We start from the raw sequence: 24,220 nt of genomic DNA on the forward strand, positions 1-24,220 counted from the left end.
CCTGAAAGTAAAAGGTCACGCAGCCAGCTTCCGGAGCCCTTGCCCAGTCTGCTTAATTGGGATTTACATTTGGCCTTCCTATCACGTTAGATAATTTTTGGAAGAATAGTTCCTAACTGAATCCACCCCATGAAACACTCATGTTGGAATTTTACCTTCGTCGTCCCTAAGTAATAGTTAGGAAAGTCACACGGAGATGGGTAAAAAGCAAATGTAATTAACGACCTTTCACGTCCAGCGATATCGTACCTAGATTCCCTTGTTCATGCACGTTTGTTTTCACTTCCCTTGCTTTCGTGAAAATGAGATTGTGCAACGTTGCAAAAATTTACCTACTTGTGGTCGATGGGTTTCAGATTCCGTTGAGTTGACATCACGCAGTTGTTGCCAGCAAAGATTACATAAAATTTAAAATCTTTCGTAAATTAAAAATGGAATATCGCTTACGTTGATTACCTTATAAATCATATAAAAATGTGTAAAAAAATTTGATTTTTTTTTATTTTGGCTTTTACCGAGAGACGTTACAAACCGCATTGCACTGCTTTTCATGTATTTTAATTTGTCGGAAGTGAAGGTTGTTTTTTTGGCAGGAAGTTTCCTTTTTAGGTCAGGTGATTTTTCTCTTTCTTTGAATTGATATGCTCGCAAATATGTTCCGAAACCCCTTTCAAAAGTTGGATTTTTTAAGAAGTAACTGAACGAAAATATTACAAAGTCTAATATCTTTGCATGTTATTTTTCTTATCCATGGAAAAGAAAAAGAATTTTTTATGTTTGTCAAGTAAAACTTTTATCAGCACTTTTGCACGCAAGGCTTCAGCTGTCCCATTAAACGTATTTCGTTATCACAGTGATGCAGACAGTGGAACACAGGGCGTACGGTGAATTTCCATCGTTCAAAGATGGACAATGAAGGCTCCTGCTCTGTTATCACTTCATATGCAGCAAGGTATGAGACGGAGAGAACCCCCCCCTGCTTTGTGTTGGTCATTGTCTCGCATGAATCTGGGGAATTCCTTTCAGACATTTTGGGGGATGTGTTAAGTAACAATAGTCTGGAATGTGTATAGGGATTGGACATGTTAGGGATGTACCCCTCGGTCTCATTTCTTGCTGGGTATATATCACTCCTTGGCTGGAGGTTGGTGAATAAAGACCAGTTTGCTGTGACTCGATAAATTAGAGCTTTGCATTCAATCTGACGGCATTGTGGGGATGTGTTAAGTAACAATAGTCTGGAATGTGTATAGGGATTGGACATGTTAGGGGGGGTACCCCTCGGTCTCATTTCTTGCTGGGTATATATCACTCCTTGGCTGGAGGTTGGTGAATAAAGACCAGTTTGCTGTGACTCGATAAATCAAGCTCTGCTTCAATCTGACGGCATTGTGAGACCAAAAATAGCAGGTGAGGCGCTTAGAAATGTTGCGGTACACCATGAATAGGATTCCAAATTGCAAAGAAAGCAGGATGGTCGCATTATACGGCCCGCTAACTAAAAAGTAAAGCGCATTGCGCGAAATAGCCCTGGCTAGACAGATTATCAGCAAGGCCGCTATGAATTGGACTCTTAGAATCTCCTTTGTATCTGTAACCTGGTTCTTTCCTAACTTTGCACCAATGAAGCCTGGGTTAGAGTCCCAGCCTCGCCCGTTTGGTTTCCAGTCCATACTCGCTCGGGCAAGTTGTCTCTGGGTACTCCGGTTTCCTCCTACCTCTAAAATTGGACATTTTTCCTGACTCCGTAATGTGATGCTGATTAAAAAAGGTTATGAATAAACGTATAGCTATTAGCACAAGTAGCCTGAGTAGCTGCAGGTACCATTAAAACAACAACAACATAACATCCTCAGTAGCCTTTGTCTGGGGGATTTGTGGGTAAGGAAGGCCCGCAGACAATACCCACGTGGACTCGCTTTACTTGGCAACTGACGAAACAACATGAAATCACAGAGTCGCACTGCATCGATGCTTCTATTTTTTTAGGGTTTTTCGATTATATACCAAGGATTTGGTTAGTTTCATTTTAGACAAAAGAATTCAACCGACCTTCACTTGAAGTGCGGTAGTTAAAACGATAGAAGGGGCGGACTTGTGGCTGCACATGGCTGAATTTGTCAAACAAATTTCTTCACTTTTTCGGTACTGTTGATAATGATATGCATTGATATCATGTTTATGGAATTCTTGCTGATTTTTTCTACCTGCATCATAAAGCTCCTTTATTTAGTGTATCATATCATATAAGCCCAATTATTTCCACGTGTTTTTAACGGAAAGTTCATCAGGTTTTTGTGGATTGCCGGATGGCAACCTACAGCTCTTATGCCTTTTCTCACTCTGCTTGTTTGGTCTTTTTATTATAAAACTACTAAAAATAAAGAATGTAGGTTCTTGAGAAATACTTGAAACCTTAACAAAGCCGTTACTCTCCACTGTTTTGGACTCTTTTCGACGCATATCCACCACTAACAAAAAGGGTAACGATTGGTGAATGGTAGTTTGCAACACAATTTCCAGGCCATGGATTGGACATGTGAAGTGGCGCTGTTCATCACACAGTCTTTTTAATTAACGTACCTCTGAAAAAACATGCTTTACAGCTTTAAATACAATTTTTACAATTTACCTTTTTTGGAAAGTTGTAAAAAGTCACTGTAATCATTTCATGCTGATCAGTGCCGAAAGGGGGAGTTGATAAAAAAACGTGCCCCTTGTTAAATCCAAACATGTGTGAGGGGGCATTCTTTTTCTCCGGATTTCACGCTTATGTAAATTACAGCAACAAGGAAGAGATATGTGCAGATGGAAGGCTGAAAGTGTTCGCCTCTGTGAATGGAATCACTGAACATTACATGCCGTCGGGTAGATACTGTGTTAAGGTGGCTTAGAGAGGTCGTGGTGTATTCACATCAGTTCTTTTCAGACATACAACTTGTTATCCAGGGAATTCTGTGCCGAATAGGGACGTCTATGTGATACAAATAAGAACACAATACAACCTAGGTTTTCAATCATAGAGTCACTGACGAGCGTAGAAGCAGTGACGTGCTGTGTAAAGCAGCAAGACCACTTAGAACAAGCACGGTCGACAGCGCCCACCTCTACACAGCGTGAGGTGTATATGTGCCCAGTAGACAACCCTTCCTCCTGCCAAGATGGTTCGCCTGTTCTTCCTACTGGTTGCACTAAGCCTAGCTGTTTTTGCTTTGGCACGGGAAGAAAGATTGGTAAGTTTGTTAAAGTAGGCATGAGCTGTACCTAGATTGGACTAAGATTATTGAAACAGCCTTGTAAGGAGTTCCACACCCCGTTAGACGCCCCGAGCACAAACCGTATGAGACTGATCTGGTTGGTCCGTATATGGAATTCTTGCGGTCAACAATTAAGCGGAGGGGGTGAGTCATCCAGGATTTTTTCAAAGGGTCCGGTAGCAACGAGACCGCGCTGGTGAAAACATCTGCAACCATAGCGATGCGCGCGAACCAGCCAGTCAGATGATCGGGCTGCTCATCAATTCTTTCCTTCGATTTGTACGTAAGCGCGCAAGTCACTGCTGTATTCATCGGCGCGGTGTGGTTGCTACCCACCATTTTGCAAACGTCTCGGACCCCCCGGCCTAATGGTTGAGGTTACCACTTTTGACCCAACACAGAGCAAAAAAAAAAAAAAGATAACTGTTTATATGAATGTGACGGATTACAGTAAGGAAAACGCTGGATTACTGGGGTGACGCGTACCAACTTCCATTTCGGGGAAATTTATGATAACTTGCAAAATGATCCTGACTGGGGCAAAAAGGAAAATAGGCATTGATAGAAAAATCAATTCCAAGAACTCATTCACTCAAAAATAGCTGATCCGAGTACAAATGCACCGTAATCCTTATTTCAACCTTATAGAACTGTAGTAATTTGTTACTGAGTTTAATGATCACGAGCTTTGGTCGTTATACCATTATCACGAAAAGAATTAAGCCGAAACGCATCCCTAATACTGAAATGAAATGTGAAGTTTTCATAAGACATATTAACGAATGACAACTTATGTATCAGGTAAGACTATCTTTCATTATCTGTCTTTAATTTAATTGAAAAGTTCTCAACTGATTACCCCTGTCTGTCGTTTACAACTTGGTATTCGTCATAGTTTTCCTCAGGGCAGAACATTTGTAAGTGTCCTTTTTTAGTATGCTGAGCTTCTTGTCAATCTGGAAAGAGCCGTCTTCTCATTTTGCATGTACTCTAGAACGAAGTGAATCGTCATCTTCTGGAATTATTGAAGCGCTTAGAAGGCCGTCAAATCGAGAAACCTGTGGAAAAAATATCAGGTATGTAGAACGAATTTTAAAGTTTGGAGAAAGTGCCAGGATTTACTGAACATTGATAACGCTGATCTGTTGTTTGATGAACGTGTTTGATGAACTTGCAGTGATTTCACGGCTGCAGTGCGTGATAGTGGTTTCATCAGTCCATCTTAGAGACATGTTCTTTTGTGCAGTGGCGAAAAACACTCTTGAAGTGTTTGTAAAGGGGGCAATTCAAAAGCGAATGTGATTTCAGGTTTATTCAACATTCTGTTAGGGGATAAAATATAAATCAAAGGCCTTAATCGAAAATCCGTTGAGGGGGTCGTAGCAATTTCCGATATCTATAAGTGTATTATTGTGAGGTACGCATAAGATTGTTTTGCAGAATGCCAAGGTTGACAATGAGATCGATCTTGGCGCTCATCAACAAATCTTGTGCCTCCTACGGATAACTTGAACACCACCGGTGCTCCAAGTGCGGTATCAGAGCCATCACCCCAAGATAAGAGTCTCTCTGGCCACGCTACATTACGACTGAGAGTCACGGGCAACCTATCGACCCCACCTGCCGAACTGATCGAACAATTTCACCTGCGCTTCCTACTGAAACTCTATGGTGTTGCCTGGCAAGACAGGATTTCCAACTCCGAGATCATCAGGAGATGCAACATCACTAGTGCTGAGTTCTTCATCAAATGCATGCAATTACACTGGGTCGGCCATGTTGTATGTATGGGCGATGAACGCATCCCAAAGGCGCTCTTCTTTGGTGAGCTGTGCAAAGGACAACGATCCCAAGGACGACAGCATAAACGACACAAAGACTTCCTGAAGTCAACCCTCAAAACGTGCTGGATTAGTCTGGAGAAGTGGGAGTCGGAGGCCAAAAAGGGGCCTCACTGGCGTAAGATCTGCCATGAAGGCCTCTCACTCTCCGAGTACAACTGGACGGCCCACCTGGAGGCACGGGGTGAAGCATGCCCAGCCGCGGCCCATCGTCGGCCCCCCCCTGCATCACCAGGGTCACAAAATCAGCATGTCTGCCCAGGCTTTGCCAAGATCCGCACTTCGCGGATAGGACCGGTCAGTCGTAGACACAAACACTTACCTACGTAGCAGCAGTATAGGAAGAGAGGCGATTCGATGAGGACGATGACTCAGTCCACCATTTCTTTGGGGGGGAGTAACATGAAAGAAAAGCGAAACCTTTGTAGAACAATAAGTAGAACGTTTTTAATTTAGATGTTATAATGCCTCTTGAAGAATATTTTTCTCCATCAAACTGAAGTCCTGCTTTAAATCCATGCAATTGTTCATTTCTGCAGATTTGTTATGATAGCAATTAAGATCTGAAAGATACACTTTACTCCAATGTATGATATTTGTTCTGTAAATAAACCTTAAGAATCCATGACACAGCGCACAGCCCGATAAAAATAAGGCAGTGAAGAAAAATAAGAATTGAAATTCCATCCACAGATATGGCTTGGGTTGGATTCTAACCCAGATCTCGGATTATGTAGGAGATAAGGACAAACCTCTTCATCAGGTAATGGCCAGATTCCCCAAGCCTGGTCATTGAAAGCACCAGCATTGGCAAACCATACATAATTTCGTCTTGGTTTTTGCAACCAAGGAGAGTGTTTTCGCAGGTAGTTGTTACATCCACATTATCACCTGATGTGCTGTTGTCCTTCACTGTTTTCTTTCTCACCATCAGCTTTAATTGGTATAACTACACAACGCTTTGAACAATGTCAATCAAACCTGGCGAGTATCATGTTAATTTTATAAAGCTCTATAGTCTGTGTGGTTGTTTGTTCAAAGTAGATCAGTGATGTTCTTAGCTACCAAGCGATTTGGTTTTGCGTTTTGCTTTGAATATTTGTCATGCAGCATCCAACGGTGAGAGGGAGGTAAACCTTACAGGGAGTCGTGACGTAATTGTCAAGCAGAGTTCCGCTCTCCCGGGTTGGCGGCTATGGCTAGTTGCTGATAAAGCAGTAGATGGACGGTACAGTGACTCCAATTTCCTCGGTGAAGATGGGAAAGAGTACGGTGGAAGTTGCACTATAACAAGTAAGCTGGATGTCTTTTGTCTCTCTACATTAGGCGTTCAAGGCTTGGAATAGTGGACACGCCCCTCCACGTGAAGGACCATCCCCCAGGGATGAACAAGCCCTATTTGAAAGTTACTGTCATTTTTTTGGCAAGGGTGGAGCATCAAGGGGGCTTGTACTCTGAATATTTTGTAACAAGCGCTCTTTTCTCCCAAAGTTAGCCTACTTTCATAAGGAATGCCCCAAGCACTATCGACCTAATGAGATGTGATGAGTCCGTCTGAGTTTCCCTCGGCCCCGTGTTTACTATTCGACAATGATTAGTATGCAAGCTTGTTCACATTCACTCTCTGCCTCGTCAAGAGCTCACCCCCCAAATTATTTGTTATGGTTTGAATGTCAGGCAAACAAAACAAGCATTTCTAGTGAAACAAAGTTCAGGTACTACCGACTACGGAACCTTGAGCTTACATTCGATAAATAAACCCCTAAGAGTTCCTTGTCCAATGACTGATTGAACGTACATAGGAAGGAGCTCTGAAGGCTCAAACTGCCCCCTTTTTTCCTTGAATAAACGTAAACTCCCTAATGGAGTCTTTTGTTTGTCCTTTTTCAATTTAGATTCCCAAAAAAATCCTTACTGGCGTGCTCACTTCAGAGAAGAAATCTGCATCAGCAAAGTCAGCATTTTGAACCGTGGCGACGGCTTCAGTAAGTCACCATTGACTCTGCACAGGTTATTTTGTCTCTGTAGCGTCAGGGCCAGGGCCCAGTTTCAATTCAGAGTGAGGCACAAGATTTTACATCAACAGGGGATTCGTATAGGCCTAAGTATACCCTACACGAAAAGTACTTAAGTACAAATAGTTCGGAGGAAAACTGAAACAAAGGAAATCTCTATACGTGCGCATTCATAGCCACAGCCAGGTCAAACACTGCCACGAAATAGTGATTAAGGTTAGCACGTTTCTTTTACAACAAGCACTGCTTTTTTACCAACTGTTGACCAGCTCTGCGAAATTCGGCGGAGTAGCTTTCTTTGCGAGGCAGAGTAAGAAAAACTGTAGGCCTATACGTCAAGAAGGCGATCCGTGTCATCCGTTCCATCCTATACAGATTGGTTCGCTACAAAACGTGTACTAGACATGAAGGTGGCTCATACAGGTATGGGCGTATATATTTGAAATACAATGGGTAGGTCCAGGGTCTTGTGCTTCAAGATAATAGATAGAGATATCTCTGTTAATTAATAACAGATATCTCTATTCTTGGAGTAAATGTCAACTTGGCGCGTCTAGGAATAGAGATATCTGTATACGCAGATTAAATGTTAACTTTGCACATCATAAGATATGTTTGAACCCCGAGCTGTACCAAGAGAGGGCGCATGTTTTTTCCAATAATAAAGTCTCCTTTAATTGGAAATTGCACTTTTCTGCTTAACGATCGACTATGAGATGCATTCGTCGCGCTAACCTTGCTACCTACAAATTGAACACCCCTTGCAAATGGTTCTTTTCATTGAACCAATGATTGGGTGCTTTTGCTCAAAGCAGATAGGGAGAACGACCTTTTGGGGGTTATTCAAGAAACCATCAATAATCGAAGAGTGACTAGAGAGTGGATTCTAAAACTAACCCAGCGGTGTTTAAAGTGTTCCCATGGACATTTGGTTTAGGGGATATAACAGTTAGGATACAATAACTGCATGCCATCATTCAGCCATCAACATTTGTGCCCCTGGCAACATTAATATCATTCTGGTATTGATGATTTCTCTTTGTTTGTGGGACCATGTTAAAATCGGGGTCAAATACGAATTTGAAAAGGAAGTGAGAGAAAAATTGATTTCCAAAAAAATCGAATTTTCCACATTTCCTCCTCTTCCTAAAAACTGTGACGAAATGTCTGCAGGGCAATTTTGCTCGGCTTTCTGCTTTGGAGGTAGTCGCATTGGTTCTATGGGTACAGTCGGGTGGTGCAGTCAGCGCATTCATGATTGTCAGTTGACGTTGTCAACCAAAATATCCTAAAGAGACTCGGCGTGTCTGTTATCTTCATTACAGACTAATGGTGGCCCTGAAGGGACATGGCCAATCGTCAGTATTTGCAACCAAAATTCAAGACTTGCTCTCTTGCTGGGAAAAAAAATTCGCAGCAGTATTTGGGACCGGGGACGCGAGTCGTGAACTTGGTGGTGAATATTGGCGTCAGTTTTTGCGACCGAAACGTGGGTCGTAAATTTGGCGCAAATATTGATGTCAATATTGACGATTGGCCATGTCGATTTAGGGCCACCATACCGACTACGGTCGGCATATTCGTCTTAGAAAAGGCAGTCCTAGAATAGTCGGTTCCCCTGATTTCTCACTGATTCTAGGCCAAACTTCAAATGGTACACTTTAAGCAAATTATTTTCCATTGTTTTACCCCGAAAGGCGAGAGAATGACAGATGCAGTGGTCCAATTTGGCTACAGTCCATATCGCAAATTGAATGCAAACCCTACCTGTGGATCACCAGTGACCGCTGAACAAGCTGCAGTGCCTGGAGGGACAATTGAAGTTGAATGCAGTGAACCGATGGGAGGGAGGTTTCTCACGATCGGCATCCCAGCCGACAATGCTACTTTACAGTTGTGTGAAATTCGAGTTTGGGCGATACCAATGGACCAGTGTCCTGACGGTAAGCTTCCACTAGTCTGTCGTTCAATCAAAGTTGTACTCATCTCAGTTACAGTTTCATCCAGCTAAGACCAGTGGCGCAACTATGGGGGGCACCGGTGTTTATATGATTTGGCCCCCAAGATGCCCACATTCGAAATCTTTAATAATTTCTGTAAAGTTGATATAGGTGTGTCTATCTGAGGCTACTTTTTTGTGGTGCCCAACCCTGGGGTCAACGGGGCGGTGATACAGATCGACAGGTATCACCAAGTATGGTCATAACGTTTTTCCCAATGGGTCAACTTGGCAGAGATTTCTTATAATCCGCACCCCAGGCATACAACACAAGCCTGTAAAATCCCATTGGCTAGACCTCAACCATAGCAGAGTTATAATCCTTGGAAGATCAGTCACCACTTCAAGGGTCAAAATGGTCTTTATCAGGAACTAGGTCTCTCCGTGTACAGACAAGTGCCGACTGATCACGGCTGTTTGGGTTTTGACCTGGTATTACTTATACTTCCACAGCAGTATGATGAAATGTAGTCAGAGGGGACCTGGGGTGTATTAGCTACCATAAAATAGTCGTGCGGGTTCAGCCAGTACCGGGAACTGACCTGCTGACGAGAATCTCACTGTTCGTGTTTGGGCGTGGCTCCTCCGAGGGTTGTGCGCACCTCAGATTACATTTAGCCCTGTTTAGCCTTGCGGTCACTGTGTCTGAGTTCTTCATCAAATGCATGCAATTACACTGGGTCGGCCATGTTGTACGTATGGGCGATGAACGCATCCCAAAGGCGCTCTTCCTTGGTGAGCTGTGCAAAGGACGACGATCCCAAAGACGACAGCATAAACGGCACAAAGACTTCCTGAAGTCAACCCTCAAGCTGTGCTGGATTGATATGGAGAAGTGGGAGTCGGAGGCCAAGAAGCAGCCTCACTGGCGTAAGATCGGGCATGAAGGCCTCTCACACTCCGAGTACATCGGGACAGCCCAAATGGAGGCACGGGTTGAAGCACGCCAAGCTGCTGCCCATCGTCGGCCCCCTTCATCATTAGGGTCACAAAATCAACATGTCCGCCCAGACTTTGCCAAGATCCGCACTTCGCGCATAAGACCGGTCAGTCGTAGACACAAACACTTACCTACGTAGCAGCAGTATAGGAAGAGAGGCGATTCCCCGAGGACGATGACTCAGTCCACCATTTTTTGAGGGAGGGTAAAATGAAAGAAAAGCCAAACCTTTGTTTAACAATTAGTAGTACGTTTTTAATTTAGATGTTATAATGGCTCTTGCAGAATATACTTCTCCATCAAATTGAAGTCCTGCTTTTAAATCCATGCGATTGTTCATTTCTGCTGATTTGTTATGGTAACATTTAAAAGAAAAGTAAAGATACACTTTACTCCAAATGTATGATATTTGATAAGTAAATAAACCTTAAGAATCCATGACACAGCGCACAGCCCGATAAGAATAAGGCAGTGAAGAAAAATATGAATTGAAATTCCATCCACAGATATGGCTTGGGTTGGATTCTAACCCAGATCTCGGATTATTTTAGGAGATAAGGACAAACCTCTTCATCAGGTAATGGCCAGATTCCCCAAGCCTGGTCATTGAAAGCACCAGCATTGGCAAACCATACATAATTTCGTCTTGGTTTTTGCAACCAAGGAGAGTGTTTTCGCAGGTAGTTGTTACATCCACATTATCAGCTGATGTGCTGTTGTCCTTCACTCTTTTCTTTCTCACCATCAGCTTTAATTGGTATAACTACACAACACTTTGAACAATGTCAATCAAACCTGGCGAGTAGCATGCAATTTTATAAAGCTCTATAGTCTGTGTGGTTGTTTGTTCAAAGTAGATCAGTGATGTTCTTAGCTACCAAGCGATTTGGTTTTGCGTTTTGCTTTGAATATTTGTCATGCAGCATCCAACGGTGAGAGGGAGGTAAACCTTACAGGGAGTCGTGACGTAATTGTCAAGCAGAGTTCCGCTCTCCCGGGTTGGCGGCTAAGGCTAGTTGCTGATAAAGCAGTAGATGGACGGTACAGTGACTCCAATTTCCTCGGTGAAGATGGGAAAGAGTACGGTGGAAGTTGCACTATAACAAGTAAGCTGGATGTCTTTTGTCTCTCTACATTAGGCGTTCAAGGCTTGGAATAGTGGACATGCCCCTCCACGTGAAGGACCATCCCCCAGGGATGAACACGCCCTATTTGAAAGTTACTGTCATTTTTTTGGCAAGGGTGGAGCATCAAGGGGGCTTGTACTCTGAATATTTTGTAACAAGCGCTCTTTTCTCCCAAAGTTAGCCTACTTTCATCAGGAATGCCCCAAGCACTATCGACCTAATGAGATGTGATGAGTCCGTCTTAGTTTCCCTCGGCCCCGTGTTTACTGTTCAACAATGATTAGTATGCAAGCTTGTTCACATTCACTCTCTGCCTCGTCAAGAGCTCACCCCCAAATTATTTGTTATGGTTTGAATGTCATGCAAACAAAACAAGCATTTCTAGTGAAATAAAGTTCAGGTACTACCGACCACGGAACCTTGAGCTTACATTCGATAAATAAAACCCTAAGAGTTCCTTGTCCAATGACTGATTGAACGTACATAGGAAGGAGCTCTGAAGGCTCAAACTGCCCCCTTTTTTTCCTTGAATAAACGTAAACTCCCTAATGGAGTCTTTTGTTTGTCCTTTTTCAATTTAGATTCCCAAAAAAATCCTTACTGGCGTGCTCACTTCAGAGAAGAAATCTGCATCAGCAAAGTCAGCATTTTGAACCGTGGCGACGGCTTCAGTAAGTCACCATTGACTCTGCACAGATTATTCTGTCTCTGTAGCGTCGAGGCCTGGGCCCAGTTTCAATTCAGAGTGAGGCACAAGATTTTACATCAACAAGGGGATTCGTATAGGCCTAAGTATACCCTACACGAAAAGTACTTAAGTACAAATAGTTCGGAGGAAAACTGAAACAAAGGAAATCTCTATACGTGCGCATTCATAGCCACAGCCAGGTCAAACACTGCCACGAAATAGTGATTAAGGTTAGCACGTTTCTTTTACTACAAGCACTGCTTTTTTACCAACTGTTGACCAGCTCTGCGAAATTCGGCGAAGTAGCTTTCTTTGCGAGGCAGAGTAAGAAAAACTGTAGGTCTATACGTCAAGAAGGCGATCCGTGTCATCCGTTCCATCCTATACAGATTGGTTCGCTACAAAACATGTACTAGACATGAAGGTGGCTCATACAGGTATGGGCTTATGTATTTGAAATACAATAGGTAGGTCCAGGGTCTTGAGTTTCAAGATAATAGATAAAGATATCTCTGTTAATTAATAACAGATATCTCTATTCTTGGAATAAATGTCAACTTGGCACGTCTAGGAATAGCGATATCTGTATACGCAGATTAAATGTTAACTTTGCACATCATAAGATATGCTTGAGCCCCGAGCTGTACCGAGAGAGGGTGCATTTTTTTTCCAATAATAAAGTCTCCTTTAATTGGGAATTGCACTTTTCTGCTTAACGATCGACTATGAGATGCATTCGTCGCGCTAACCTTGCTACCTACAGATTGAACACCCCTTGCAAATGGTTCTTTTCATTGAACCAATGATTGGGTGCTTTTGCTCAAAGCAGATAGGGAGAACGACCTTTTGGGGGTTATTCAAGAAACCATCAATAATCGAAGAGTGACTAGAGAGTGGATTCTAAAACTAACCCAGCGGTGTTTAAAGTGTTCCCATGGACATTTGGTTTAGGGGATATAACAGTTAGGATACAATAACTGCATGCCATCATTCAGCCATCAACATTTGTGCCCCTGGCAACATTAATATCATTCTGGTATTGATGATTTCTCTTTGTTTGTGGGACCATGTTAAAATCGGGGTCAAATACGAATTTGAAAAGGAAGTGAGAGAAAAATTGATTTCCAAAAAAATCGAATTTTCCACATTTCCTCCTCATCCTAAAAACTGTGACGAAATGTCTGCAGGGCAATTTTGCTCGGCTTTCTGCTTTGGAGGTAGTCGCATTGGTTCTATGGGTACAGTCGGGTGGTGCAGTCAGCGCATTCATGATTGTCAGTTGACGTTGTCAACCAAAATATCCTAAAGAGACTCGGCGTGTCTGTAGTCTTCATTACAGACTAATGGTGGCCCTGAAGGGACATGGCCAATCGTCAGTATTTGCAACCAAAATTCAAGACTTGCTCTCTTGCTGGGAAAAAAAAAATTCGCAGCAGTATTTGGGACCGGGGACGCGAGTCGTGAACTTGGTGGTGAATATTGGCGTCAGTTTTTGCGACCGAAACGTGGGTCGTAAATTTGGTCGCAAATATTGATGTCAATATTGACGATTGGCCATGTCGATTTAGGGCCACCATACCGACTACGGTCGGCATATTCGTCTTAGAAAAGGCAGTCCTAGAATAGTCAGTTCCCCTGATTTCTCACTGATTCTAGGCCAAACTTCAAATGGTACACTTTAAGCAAATTATTTTCCATTGTTTTACCCCGAAAGGCGAGAGAATGACAGATGCAGTGGTCCAATTTGGCTACAGTCCATATCGCAAATTGAATGCAAACCCTACCTGTGGATCACCAGTGACCGCTGAACAAGCTGCAGTGCCTGGAGGGACAATTGAAGTTGAATGCAGTGAACCGATGGGAGGGAGGTTTCTCACGATCGGCATCCCAGCCGACAATGCTACTTTACAGTTGTGTGAAATTCGAGTTTGGGCGATACCAATGGACCAGTGTCCTGACGGTAAGCTTCCACTAGTCTGTCGTTCAATCAAAGTTGTACTCATCTCAGTTACAGTTTCATCCAGCTAAGACCAGTGGCGCAACTATGGGGGGCACCGGTGTTTATATGATTTGGCCCCCAAGATGCCCACATTCGAAATCTTTAATAATTTCTGTAAAGTTGATATAGGTGTGTCTATCTGAGGCTACTTTTTTGTGGTGCCCAACCCTGGGGTCAACGGGGCGGTGATACAGAACGACAGGTATCACCAAGTATGGTCATAACGTTTTTCCCAATGGGTCAACTTGGCAGAGATTTCTTATGATCTGCACCCCAGGCATACAACACAAGCCTGTAAAATCCCATTGGCTAGACCTCAACCATAGCAGAGTTATAATCCTTGGAAGATCAGTCACCACTTCAAGGATCAAAATGGTCTCTATCAGGAACTAGGTCTCTCCGTGTACAGACAAGTGACGACTGATCACGGCTGTTTGGGTTTTGACCTGGTATTACTTATACTTCCACAGCAGTATGATGAAATGTAGTCAGAGGGGACCTGGGGTGTATTAGCTACCATAAAATAGTCGTGCGGGTTCAGCCAGTACCGGGAACTGACCCGGTGACGAGAATCTCACTGTTCGTGTTTGGGCGTGGCTCCTCCGAGGGTTGTGCGCACCTCAGATTACATTTAGCCCTGTTTAGCCCTGCGGTCACTGTGTCGGTCGTTAGCCACACACGAGCTGGGGAAATCTAGGCAGCTCATGATGAATGAACTCTATAAATCAAGAGCAGTTTGCACCAATCATTACCCAAACCCAGTCATACTAGTATGCTCACCAGTACCAATGTGAAGGTTTAATTCCATCTTTCGTATGGTCATTTGAAGTTGGCCAATACATGTGCCAACCGGGACACATTAGGCACGGCAGTGGAAGGTGTACATTTTGGGCTGAGAACTCTGGAAAAAAATAGTATGTTCAATCTTCACAAAAAGGGTGTTGAATATTCGAAAAGAGAGGCTAAATTCTTGGGAAAGAAAATGCAATATGTAAATATCGGGGGAAAATGAGGGACGATACTGTCCCCCAGCTCTTTAAGGGTAACTGTTAGAATTAGTATGAGGCTCTGTGTGAACAGCATCTTAAACTAGGTCAATTTGAAAACAAAAAACCTGAGGGCCTTATATTCGGGGGCGAAGGGGGACAGTTGATTGCCAGATGAATGTCATCATTAGTTATGTAAAGCCACGATATTAGTTTTTATAAGTCTTGATTTAGAAATTCTGGAGGACCTTAACTGTGTCCTGAATGGGAGACTTTGAGACGAATGGTGGCAGCAGACAAACCCGTCCTTTTCCTCGGTTGTGCGCTTGCTCATAACTAACACGCATGCCTACAACTGCACGCGCATGCCTAAATCAACCAAAAGGGTCGTTTTGTCTGCCGCCACCATGCGTCTCGAAGTCTCCTATTCCAACATCTGAAAACGTTTAATTCACAAGGTTGAGTAAAACTTTTAAATTTTGAAGTTCCCAGATTACAATCGGGTGTTATAGTATAGACCTGTCAGTTATTAAAACCAACAGTTTTTAATATCAATGCAAGTGGTGCTGATAGCTAGCAAGCTAAAAGTCACTTGCAAAGACAAGGAAATAAATCATTGTGCAGTTTTAAAACGAGGAGTAAGTGGCAATTTCTTGACATTCAACTTGTGTGAAACCTTGGTGACTTGTGCTTGGTCGCTATGAAGGGCACATTACACTGATAACGTACTCTACAAAATGATATATATGCACTTTCTAGGGGTTTGGTTGGCCGTGGCCCCTTTAACTATACATGAAGAGTTTTACTTCCCCTCAACTTATTTTCAGTTCCTGTGTTACATCAGGAGATCAACTTCTAAAGTGCGTACCATTGCATCCCACTAACCCCCAGAAGAGTCGGAATTTGTCCCAATTTGGAAACGATATGCTTCATTTACTTCACTGGATAATATTAAAGTCAAATTAATTAATTGCTACCCCACCGTGCTAATTGTTCAATACAAAACCTCTTGGTTTTATCCTTGTTGTCTGCAGAGATAAAGGCTGAGACGGAATTAGACGTCGAACGCACTTCAGTGGGGCAGTCGTCCATTGTCGGAAATGGATATTCTTCACGTGCTGCTCTCAAAGTTAGAGATGGCCAATACAATAATAGCAATCTTCTCGGTGAAGGAGGAGAAATCTACGGTGGAAGCTGCACGATAACAAGTGAGCCTTACATCAGGTTCTTCAAAGCCATCCTATCGGAATGCTTGTATCTTTGCGTTCGTGCCATTCCAGTACAACCTAGAAACCTTCATTAAAGAACTAACCTCTTCAAAACGTCTTGGAGACGAAAGGAATTAAAAAATGAAACCAGATTACACTAATAGATAAGTTGTAAGCTTTTTACCCACGCTGAATTTTCTGGAAGGTTCGTTAACAGAATAGTAACAACTTAACGAAATTTAATCTTCTGGTGATCTTTCATGTTCAGAAGCTCAGAAGGATCCCTCTTGGGGTATGATGTCTTTCAAGGAATACTGCTTCAGCAAGGTCTGGATTTTAAATCGTGGAGACGGATTCAGTAAGTCGGTAGGGTAGTCTCGGTATGATTTGGGTCAGAGGTGGATATATTATTTTAGCATGATAAAGATTTCGTGCATTTTCTGAACCCCTTTTTCCGCTAATCGAGGTTCCTTTTATGTATGTATAACCGTAAAGTAGGACTCCTGGAACAGCCAATTTGTTCTCGATTTGTTCTTGGTCCTCATGATTTTGTTTCTTGTTCCTCTGTGCCTGCCTTTTTAATATTGTTGCAATCTAGTAGAAGCAAAGTTGAAAGTGTTGCCATTATATTCGAAGTTACAGTTGACTTTCTATGTGCTCCTGCTAACGATTCTTTACAAGGTGGCCGTGTGAACACACCAAAACTCACTAAATCAATGTCCCACTTAGCCTTTGGTTAACAAGTTGTAAGTTGACACTTCCACGTCGCGTAAAGGTTAAAGTTCCACATGAAGATGATCAAACATTGATAAACATTGGTGTCAAGTGGCTCCTGGCCAAATTTATATTGCCATTTCTTTATGATAGATAAGACTTTGCATTACCTTGTGGTTGAAAACGTTTGAAAGTCAATGGTCAGGCACTGACAGAATTATAAAGGTGTAGGTAGCTCGCGACAGAGTACTAAAAAAAGCAAATTTGCCGAGCCTGTATTAACCACCTGCTTGGAACGGTTGTTTCCCACCATTTTTCTTGCAGGTGAGAGATTGACAGGTGCAGTGGTCAGGATTGGCTCAGAAAAGTCCACTGACTTGAATAATAACACCGCCTGTGGATCGCCAGTGACCGCTGAACAAGCTGCAGTACCAGGAGGAACGATTGAAGTTGAGTGTAGCCACCCAATCAAGGGCTTTCTTACAATCATTGGCATTCCTGCTGATAACGCTACTTTGCAGCTTTGTGAGGTTCGAGCTTGGGTGGTTCCTATGGCACAGTGCTCTCCAGGTATGCTTTTACGAATGATTTCTCAAAGGCAAGGTTAGTGTACACGTCGAGACTAGGTTTTGAAAGGCAGACCTTGCACTGGCGGATTTTCATTCCCAAATTCCTTCGCATGCACCTCATCTAGACTACGCATGCACTGTAGGAAAACTGAACTTGCTCACTCGTTTCCATGATTGATTTTAATTGTATATAACGGGTTTGCCCTTACCCAACGTATATTATATAAGCACTGTATACTCAGTGCTTGTCCGAGAGCTTGCGAAAAAAACCTCACAAGCTTACTCGGGTGGGACTCGAACCCACGACTTCCTGCTTACTAGTGCAGATGTCTTAACCACTCGACCACCGAGCTTGCCGGGGTCGGCTGGCCGGTCAGAGTCAAATGAAGCAGTGGGTACTGCGAACTATTTTCAAGGGATGAAAATGATTGATTTTATTAATTTTTTATTTATTTTAATATAATTGTCGTAATGCTTATGAAAATTAAAGAGGGTTCACCTTTTCTCAACCCTTCAACCCTTAATGCGTGTGAAACGGTAATCAAATGCTTCAGATAATCGGGTAACAATTGCCTATCTGACGTCTGCCACACCAAATTAGATACTTCTGCTGTGAAAAATACACTTAATAGTACAGTTAATGGTCCACAGAATGTTTTCTGGTCAGCATGGCATTAAAGTTGATTCAAAATTTAATTTCCAAACCCCTATTTTCATCAATAATCAACCACTTTAAATGATGATTTTGTCCATTATTACATTTTGAGATTTTGAGGAGTGTAGCAGTGATCCGTGTCAGAATGGTGCTACATGTGTGGATGGAATCAATAAATTTTCCTGCACATGTGCTGCTGGTTTCACTGGACCTCTCTGCGAATCTGGTGAGTTGAATTTATTATGCCCCGGATTAAAAGTTAAATCTGTTTGTGAGCGAGGCCTGCAGGTGTATACTGCACAGGTAAACACCAATTCTTACAAAACTTAAGTGACCAACATTCAGTCGATACACGATACAGGTAATGTGGCACATATCAATCAAACGGCCAGTCTCCATTGTGGTTTGCTCGCTCAAATTAACCTCCGGGACTCGATTTGTTCAAGTATTCACTTTCGGTAATAAAAACAACTGGTATTATAAAACAACTGGTACTGCAGAAGATGGTAGTGTTTTCCAAAGAGATATCAGTAGGTTGAAGCTATGATCCAACGAGTTGAACATGTAATTCAATGTCGGGAATATCCTAGTCTGGCAATGTTCCGTCTTTTGAAGAACATGCATGGAGACTACCTTTACTATATGGGTTCAACTATTCTTGCAACTCTTTCGAAAAGCTAGTCTACCTTGGTCTCTTTACACAAATCCTTCCATGGAAGAAACCCTTTGATAAAATCACTGATTAAAGCTAACAAGAATTTAAGTCTGGATCGTGGCAACTTGAAACACTGCTCCAAAGACGTCAAGGAGCGTGCATGGGTTGCCTTGGTCTATCCTGGACTGGAATACTGCCATGCAGTTGTATATGGACATTGGTCTCCTCTGCTTCAAAATCCCAGTTCCCACCCACAAGCCAGGAACGAGTGTGTAAGCAAGCTTTGCACGACTTGTGTCCGTGATAATGAAGTATATTTGTAGCTGTATTTACTTGAGTGTATTCGGACTTAAATTAGGACTTTCCAAGGCCCCACGTGTTTCAAGTATTACGCTTTACATTGGTGTACTCAGATATTGACGAGTGTAGCAGTGATCCTTGTCAGAATGGGGCTACATGTGTGGATGGTATCAATGAATTTTCCTGCTCTTGTGCTGCTGGTTTCCTTGGAACTCTCTGTGCAGATGGTGAATGCAAGTTAATTAAACAAGATAAACTGTTTCAACTGTAAATGCCCCCGGGCTACAATGGCGCCTTAAACGAAACCAGCAAGTTACGGACCAAAAGGTGTAGCTACCTTCTTTTCACTTTGATGATATTTAAGTACAATTAAAATCCTTCGAAAGAACTTGAGTACGGGAGGGATACGCAAACAAGTCGGTTGTCCAGTGCTCACAAGGAGATTTCAATAATACGTTTAACTTTTTTTCCATAGAAATTATCGGTTTGCCCTTTAATGTGTACTTGTATCGCATAAGGTTTTAGAAAACACTGAAGCTAGCTAAGAGCATTACGATAGGAGCCCTTGATTTTCTTCATTCACTGATATCTTGATTGAAGTTCAACCTCTGATACCGATGAATGTTTTCTCCCAGATGTCGACGAATGCGGTAGTGATCCTTGCCTGAACGGTGCTACTTGCGTCGATGGTGTTAATGAAGTTTCGTGTACCTGTGCTGCAGGATATTTAGGAGTTGTTTGCGAGATTGGTAATTACTTTCACGTTTTTGCAGTGCTACCTGTGAATGTTCGGTGACTTAATCCTGCACGAGAGAAGTAAATATCCAGATATACTTCTCGAGACATGTCACGTGTTTCTGGCATTATTTTTCCCTATAGATATCAATGAGTGTGACAGCAGTCCTTGTCAGAATGGTGTCTGTATTGAAGGTGTCGATAGCTTTAGTTGTGAATGTTCTCCTGGATACGAGGGTGTCATCTGCGAAACAAGTAAATTTACTTTTATCCCTGAGCCATTTCAATCTCCATTATTTTCCTCCATTTTGTTCAACCCTGTACCTTCATTGTTTTGATGCAGAACATATCGCCACCAACACCACGAACTGAGACACATCTTCACTTTTGTGTCAATTCATGAAAACCGTGATTACAGCAGTTTGGGTTTCACGAAGTGACACACTCGTGCATTATCGAGCAATCTCGTTTTCACGAAGTAGCACAAATGTTTTTTGTCAACAAAGCATAGAAATAAAGCTTTAATTATCTAAAACGATTTTATTCTACCCGCAAATGGGTGACTTAACTGAATAAAATGTTTTTCAAACTCGTGACTGTGTAAATTAAGGGGCACGTCTGAATACGACAAATCACGAAGCACTTGACCAAAGACATTTGTGTGTCTTCGTGAAAACAAAATATCACATTTCTATAAAATACGCGTTGAAGCGAGCACACATCTATAGATTTGTGTTACTTCGTGGTGTTGGTGTCGATATTTTGTTGGATTTGTCCTTTAAATACATTATTGGTAAATGACATTCTCCATTGTGTTCCTGTTCTGCAGATACCAACGAGTGTGTCAGTAATCCATGCCAGAATGGTGCCACCTGCGTTGATGGCATCAACAAAGTCTCGTGCAAGTGCCTTGAAGGCTTCACTGGATCTGTCTGCGAAACTGGTATGAAGGTTATGGACTTACAAATTAGTTTCCCTATACCACATTTCAATTTTGCATTGGAATGTTCCATTGGAAAAGAAATGGCTACAAAGTTTCATTGTTTAAACTTGAAACAGGACAAAAGTCGGAATATGACGGTTTAGCGCCCTCTCGTGCTGATTTTCAATGCCTTGGGTATTTTGGGGGCACTCGGGAGTCGGAAATGACACGCGTTTTATCTGTAATTGTAGGGGTTACCGGGGGAATTGGTGTGACAGGTTTAATAAAAAAAAATCCTCCATAGGTTCTCTGTCATTGACTAATATTGAATTAGAAACCCTGCGTCGCGTTCTGATTCGATTTTTACATGGTTGCTCGAAGCTGCTCGTTTGGTGAGTCCGTATCATTTCTCAGGGCTGCAGAGCCCTGAGTCCGTCCTAAAGGTATATAAATGCTTCAGTGGTTGTCCCCTAGCCTCTACAGCTCTTAAAAACCACCAAAAATACATCACAGTACAGTGGGGGGGCCTTTTACCAGGCTATCCTGATTTGAATGGGGCCTCACCACCACAACACCCCCAACAAATTAACACTTCAAAGACAGCCGAAAGAAGCCTCTGACAAGTTCCAGACAACTGTCACTGATAAGAAACATTCCACTGCCTGGCCCAGGCGCTGTTTTGTAAATAATCCATTAGGTTGTACACAAGGTGCCACTTAACACACTAAAAAAAACTCTAAAATTTAACCTGTTCCTTGCTCTGGTCTGTAGCTGTTAGAAAGATGGATGGATGCACCACTAATCCATGCAAGAATGGCATTTGTATTGCCTACGGTGTCGATGGCGTCAAGTGCGCATGCGCCCCGGGTTACCAAGGCACAATCTGTGAGATCAGTAAGTTATTATTTTGTTCGATTTTGACAGCAGCTTTTGTTGTGTACTCCCCTTTGTACGAAGAAAATATACCAAGCAATATTTCCCTTCTGCTTGTAAACGGCGTATCAAAGCTCAAATACATTACCCGTCTTTTCAGAGTTTTTCTTCTTGACAAAACCTAGATATTGACGAGTGTTCCAGCAATCCATGCCAGAATGATGCCAAGTGTGTGGACGGTATTAACAAGGTGTCGTGCATCTGCGCGTCGGGCTTTTCTGGAGAGCTTTGCCAAATTGGTAAATTCGTTTAGTCTGTGCATATACGCTAAGTATGTTTGTCGGCAAAGAAGCGTAAGGAGCCCGGGAATGGCTGAGAGGAAAGTCGAAGTATATTTGGCATTCAGTTTGTCGACTTTCGTCTCTTGCAAGAGCGACAGAGCAACGGTGCGTTTGTTCAGCAAATTCTGGATCATGAATATAATCAATGAAAGGGCAATTTGAAGCCACGCCCACGTGCCGCTTTGTTTCAACTTTCAGCTTTGTTTTCCCTAATTTTACACACAATGGACTTCAAAATTTTCGGGTCATAGGCCTTCAGAACGATACTTGGGTAGTGTTATTGATTATGATGAAATGCAGGGGTAATGTTGATGTTTCCTATTACCACAGAACAAGCCGATGGACTGCCTGATAATTTACCTCAGCTGCCCCAAGGTTTCTCTCTGGCAGGTATGATCACTGTTTGTGTTTGTTTTGAATTCAAACATGTCTAGACGTCAGGACGTCATATCCACACGATATCACATTTTTGGTTTCTTTTATGAAGCCTACTTTCTTCTCATATTTGACGCACTGAACTGGAACAGGCCAGCTCAAGAGAGACATGGCTAAAAATGATCGATTTATCGTTACCAAATGCAAGACCAGATGATCGTATTTGTATTTTAAATCTAAATACTTCATGTCTTTTCAGGCACTAAAGTTGAAACACAAACATCCTACATGCAAGTGAACCTTATCACCGAGTACTGCATCAAGAAAGTCATCGTTCATAAGAGTGGGGATTGCACCAGTATGTAATAGTGGTTGTAATTGAAAGCTGAACTAATTCATATTAGTGACATTACTGAAATCAAAATACTTGAACTTGCTCTCAATCGAATCGAATTTCTCGAAGTCCTTTCAAAGCAGAAAAATTACACGTTTTTATCATCAGTGAAAAGAGAAGAAAAAAGGAAAGGAAACGTATAGCCTTCATAATGTTGGACAGAACTGTGGTTGAAAGGACTAGGCGATGAATGAAATTATCGTTTGTTCATCTTTCTTTTGGTCATCTTTTTCATTTCCCCCTATTTTTAGTTCATTCACTTTCACCTCTCATTGTTTGTTGCTGATGATAACATCCTACTATTTCACAAAATAAGCGCAGGGCTGTTGTAACTGAAGTAATAATCAGACGTTCACATTAGCTACACGGCTGAAAGTGAATTAAATTTTACTGGTAATGCTGTACAGCATAAGTCACTTCTTCAGATACATCGTAGCCTTGCCTGTGTTCATTCAACCCCTTATCCCAACAGGCAACCGTCTGACTGGTGCTGTAGTCCGTGGTGGGACCAGCTCTACCAGTCTGAACAACAGCGTATGCGGCACTCCCCTGACCGCCCAACAAGTTGAAATTCGTAGGTCTACCGTAGACTTCGTCTGTGACCCTCCCATGACAGCCAAGTTTGTCACCGTGGACATCCCACTGTTGAGAGTCAGTCAAAAACCGCTGTGTGAAGTGACGATTGAGCAGGCAACGCCTGGACCGTGCTAGAATTCAACTAGTCTGACAAACATGAGTGTAGTTAAAACGTTAGAGGCCCTTTCATTTCTGGTAGCCTACCAGTCTTCCAAAAAAAATCAAATGCTGTGATTCCAAATGGTTGTATGGCCTGATTTGTCCTTTTATTGAATTATTTCTTTTGTTAATTTGCTTTTATTTTGCATGTTCATAACCATTACACACTCAGTATCAAGTATATTTACTAGACCAATGTACAGTGGGCTTTCCCTCTATTGTTCTTACGCATCGGTGTACGGCGAAATTGCAGATTACACATTTAGTATTAAATGTATTTACTAGACTGGTTAGATTAACTAGATAGTTAATCAACTACTAACTCGAACTACTGACTTACGTATCGTTAAATGTCCTGCTCTACTAATTCTTGAATCAACGTTTAGTCTAGTTTTGATTTTTGTTATTTACGTGAGTGACAAAATATAGTCAGTAAAAGATACACCTGTTTGTGTTTCCCTGGATTGATAATTGTTCCACTGTACAGTGGGCTTTCTCTGTATTATTCTTACGCATCGGTGTACGGCGAAATTGCAAAAAGAAATTTAGCTGCAGCTACCACACCAGGTAGCCGTCCGCAAGGAAAAGAACATCTTTTGTAATGTCAAGGATGCAACAAGCTGATAAACTGTTACGAGGAGAATGGTAACGTTTGATGTGTGACTTTAACCAAACTAGCATAATTTCTGACATATGTGTCGGCTCCTATTGTTTCATGTCTAATTACTGTGTTATAATACCTTATTCCATTAAAAATATTAGCAGCATGATCAATCAGTTAATTTGCTCTTCGTTTACCTCATTTCGGTTGTGCTATGATTGTATATTTCCATAATTTCTTAACAAATCTTTGGTATCTGTAAAACGCCACGAACCCACAACTGGCGATTCG

General features: G+C 42.2%; 1 protein-coding gene across 4 annotated transcripts; it reads left to right on the forward strand.

Moving 5' to 3' along the window:
- The first annotated feature begins 1,320 nt into the window (after nt 1–1,320).
- On the forward strand, nt 1,321–24,105 carry LOC110983538 (uncharacterized). Of its 4 annotated transcripts, XM_087142154.1 has the most exons (22): nt 1,321–1,410; nt 3,024–3,233; nt 4,252–4,333; nt 6,209–6,391; nt 6,994–7,083; nt 8,811–9,056; nt 10,976–11,158; nt 11,761–11,850; nt 13,582–13,827; nt 15,887–16,060; nt 16,329–16,418; nt 17,099–17,344; nt 18,111–18,224; nt 19,067–19,180; nt 19,589–19,702; nt 19,833–19,943; nt 20,518–20,631; nt 21,382–21,504; nt 21,669–21,782; nt 22,155–22,214; nt 22,459–22,557; nt 23,066–24,105. In XM_087142154.1, the coding sequence occupies exons 2-22, from the start codon at nt 3,162–3,164 to the stop codon at nt 23,302–23,304; spliced, it is 2,904 nt and encodes a 967-aa protein (XP_086998280.1). In that variant the 5' UTR covers nt 1,321–1,410; nt 3,024–3,161; the 3' UTR covers nt 23,305–24,105. The 4 variants fall into 4 exon arrangements, with proteins under 4 accessions (XP_086998280.1, XP_086998282.1, XP_086998279.1 ...); XM_087142153.1 differs by lacking the exon at nt 1,321–1,410 and having other exon boundaries at nt 2,877–3,233; XM_087142156.1 differs by lacking the exons at nt 1,321–1,410; nt 21,669–21,782 and having other exon boundaries at nt 2,876–3,233.
- Nucleotides 24,106–24,220: the final 115 nt, after the last annotated feature.

The sequence above is a fragment of the Acanthaster planci genome, linkage group LG10 (genome assembly GCF_054643075.1).
Source record: "Acanthaster planci isolate LZ-2023a linkage group LG10, COTS_SCS, whole genome shotgun sequence".
NCBI classification, from domain to species: Eukaryota; Metazoa; Echinodermata; class Asteroidea; order Valvatida; family Acanthasteridae; genus Acanthaster; species Acanthaster planci.

Bases quoted from the DNA above. Each gene is read 5' to 3' on its own strand.
- LOC110983538 (XM_087142154.1), top strand. From the start codon at position 3,162: ATGGTTCGCCTGTTCTTCCTACTGGTTGCACTAAGCCTAGCTGTTTTT. The intron at 19,703-19,832 runs GTAATTACTTTC...TTTTCCCTATAG, and splicing joins AGGAGTTGTTTGCGAGATTG to ATATCAATGAGTGTGACAGC. The intron at 21,505-21,668 runs GTAAGTTATTAT...GACAAAACCTAG, and splicing joins AGGCACAATCTGTGAGATCA to ATATTGACGAGTGTTCCAGC.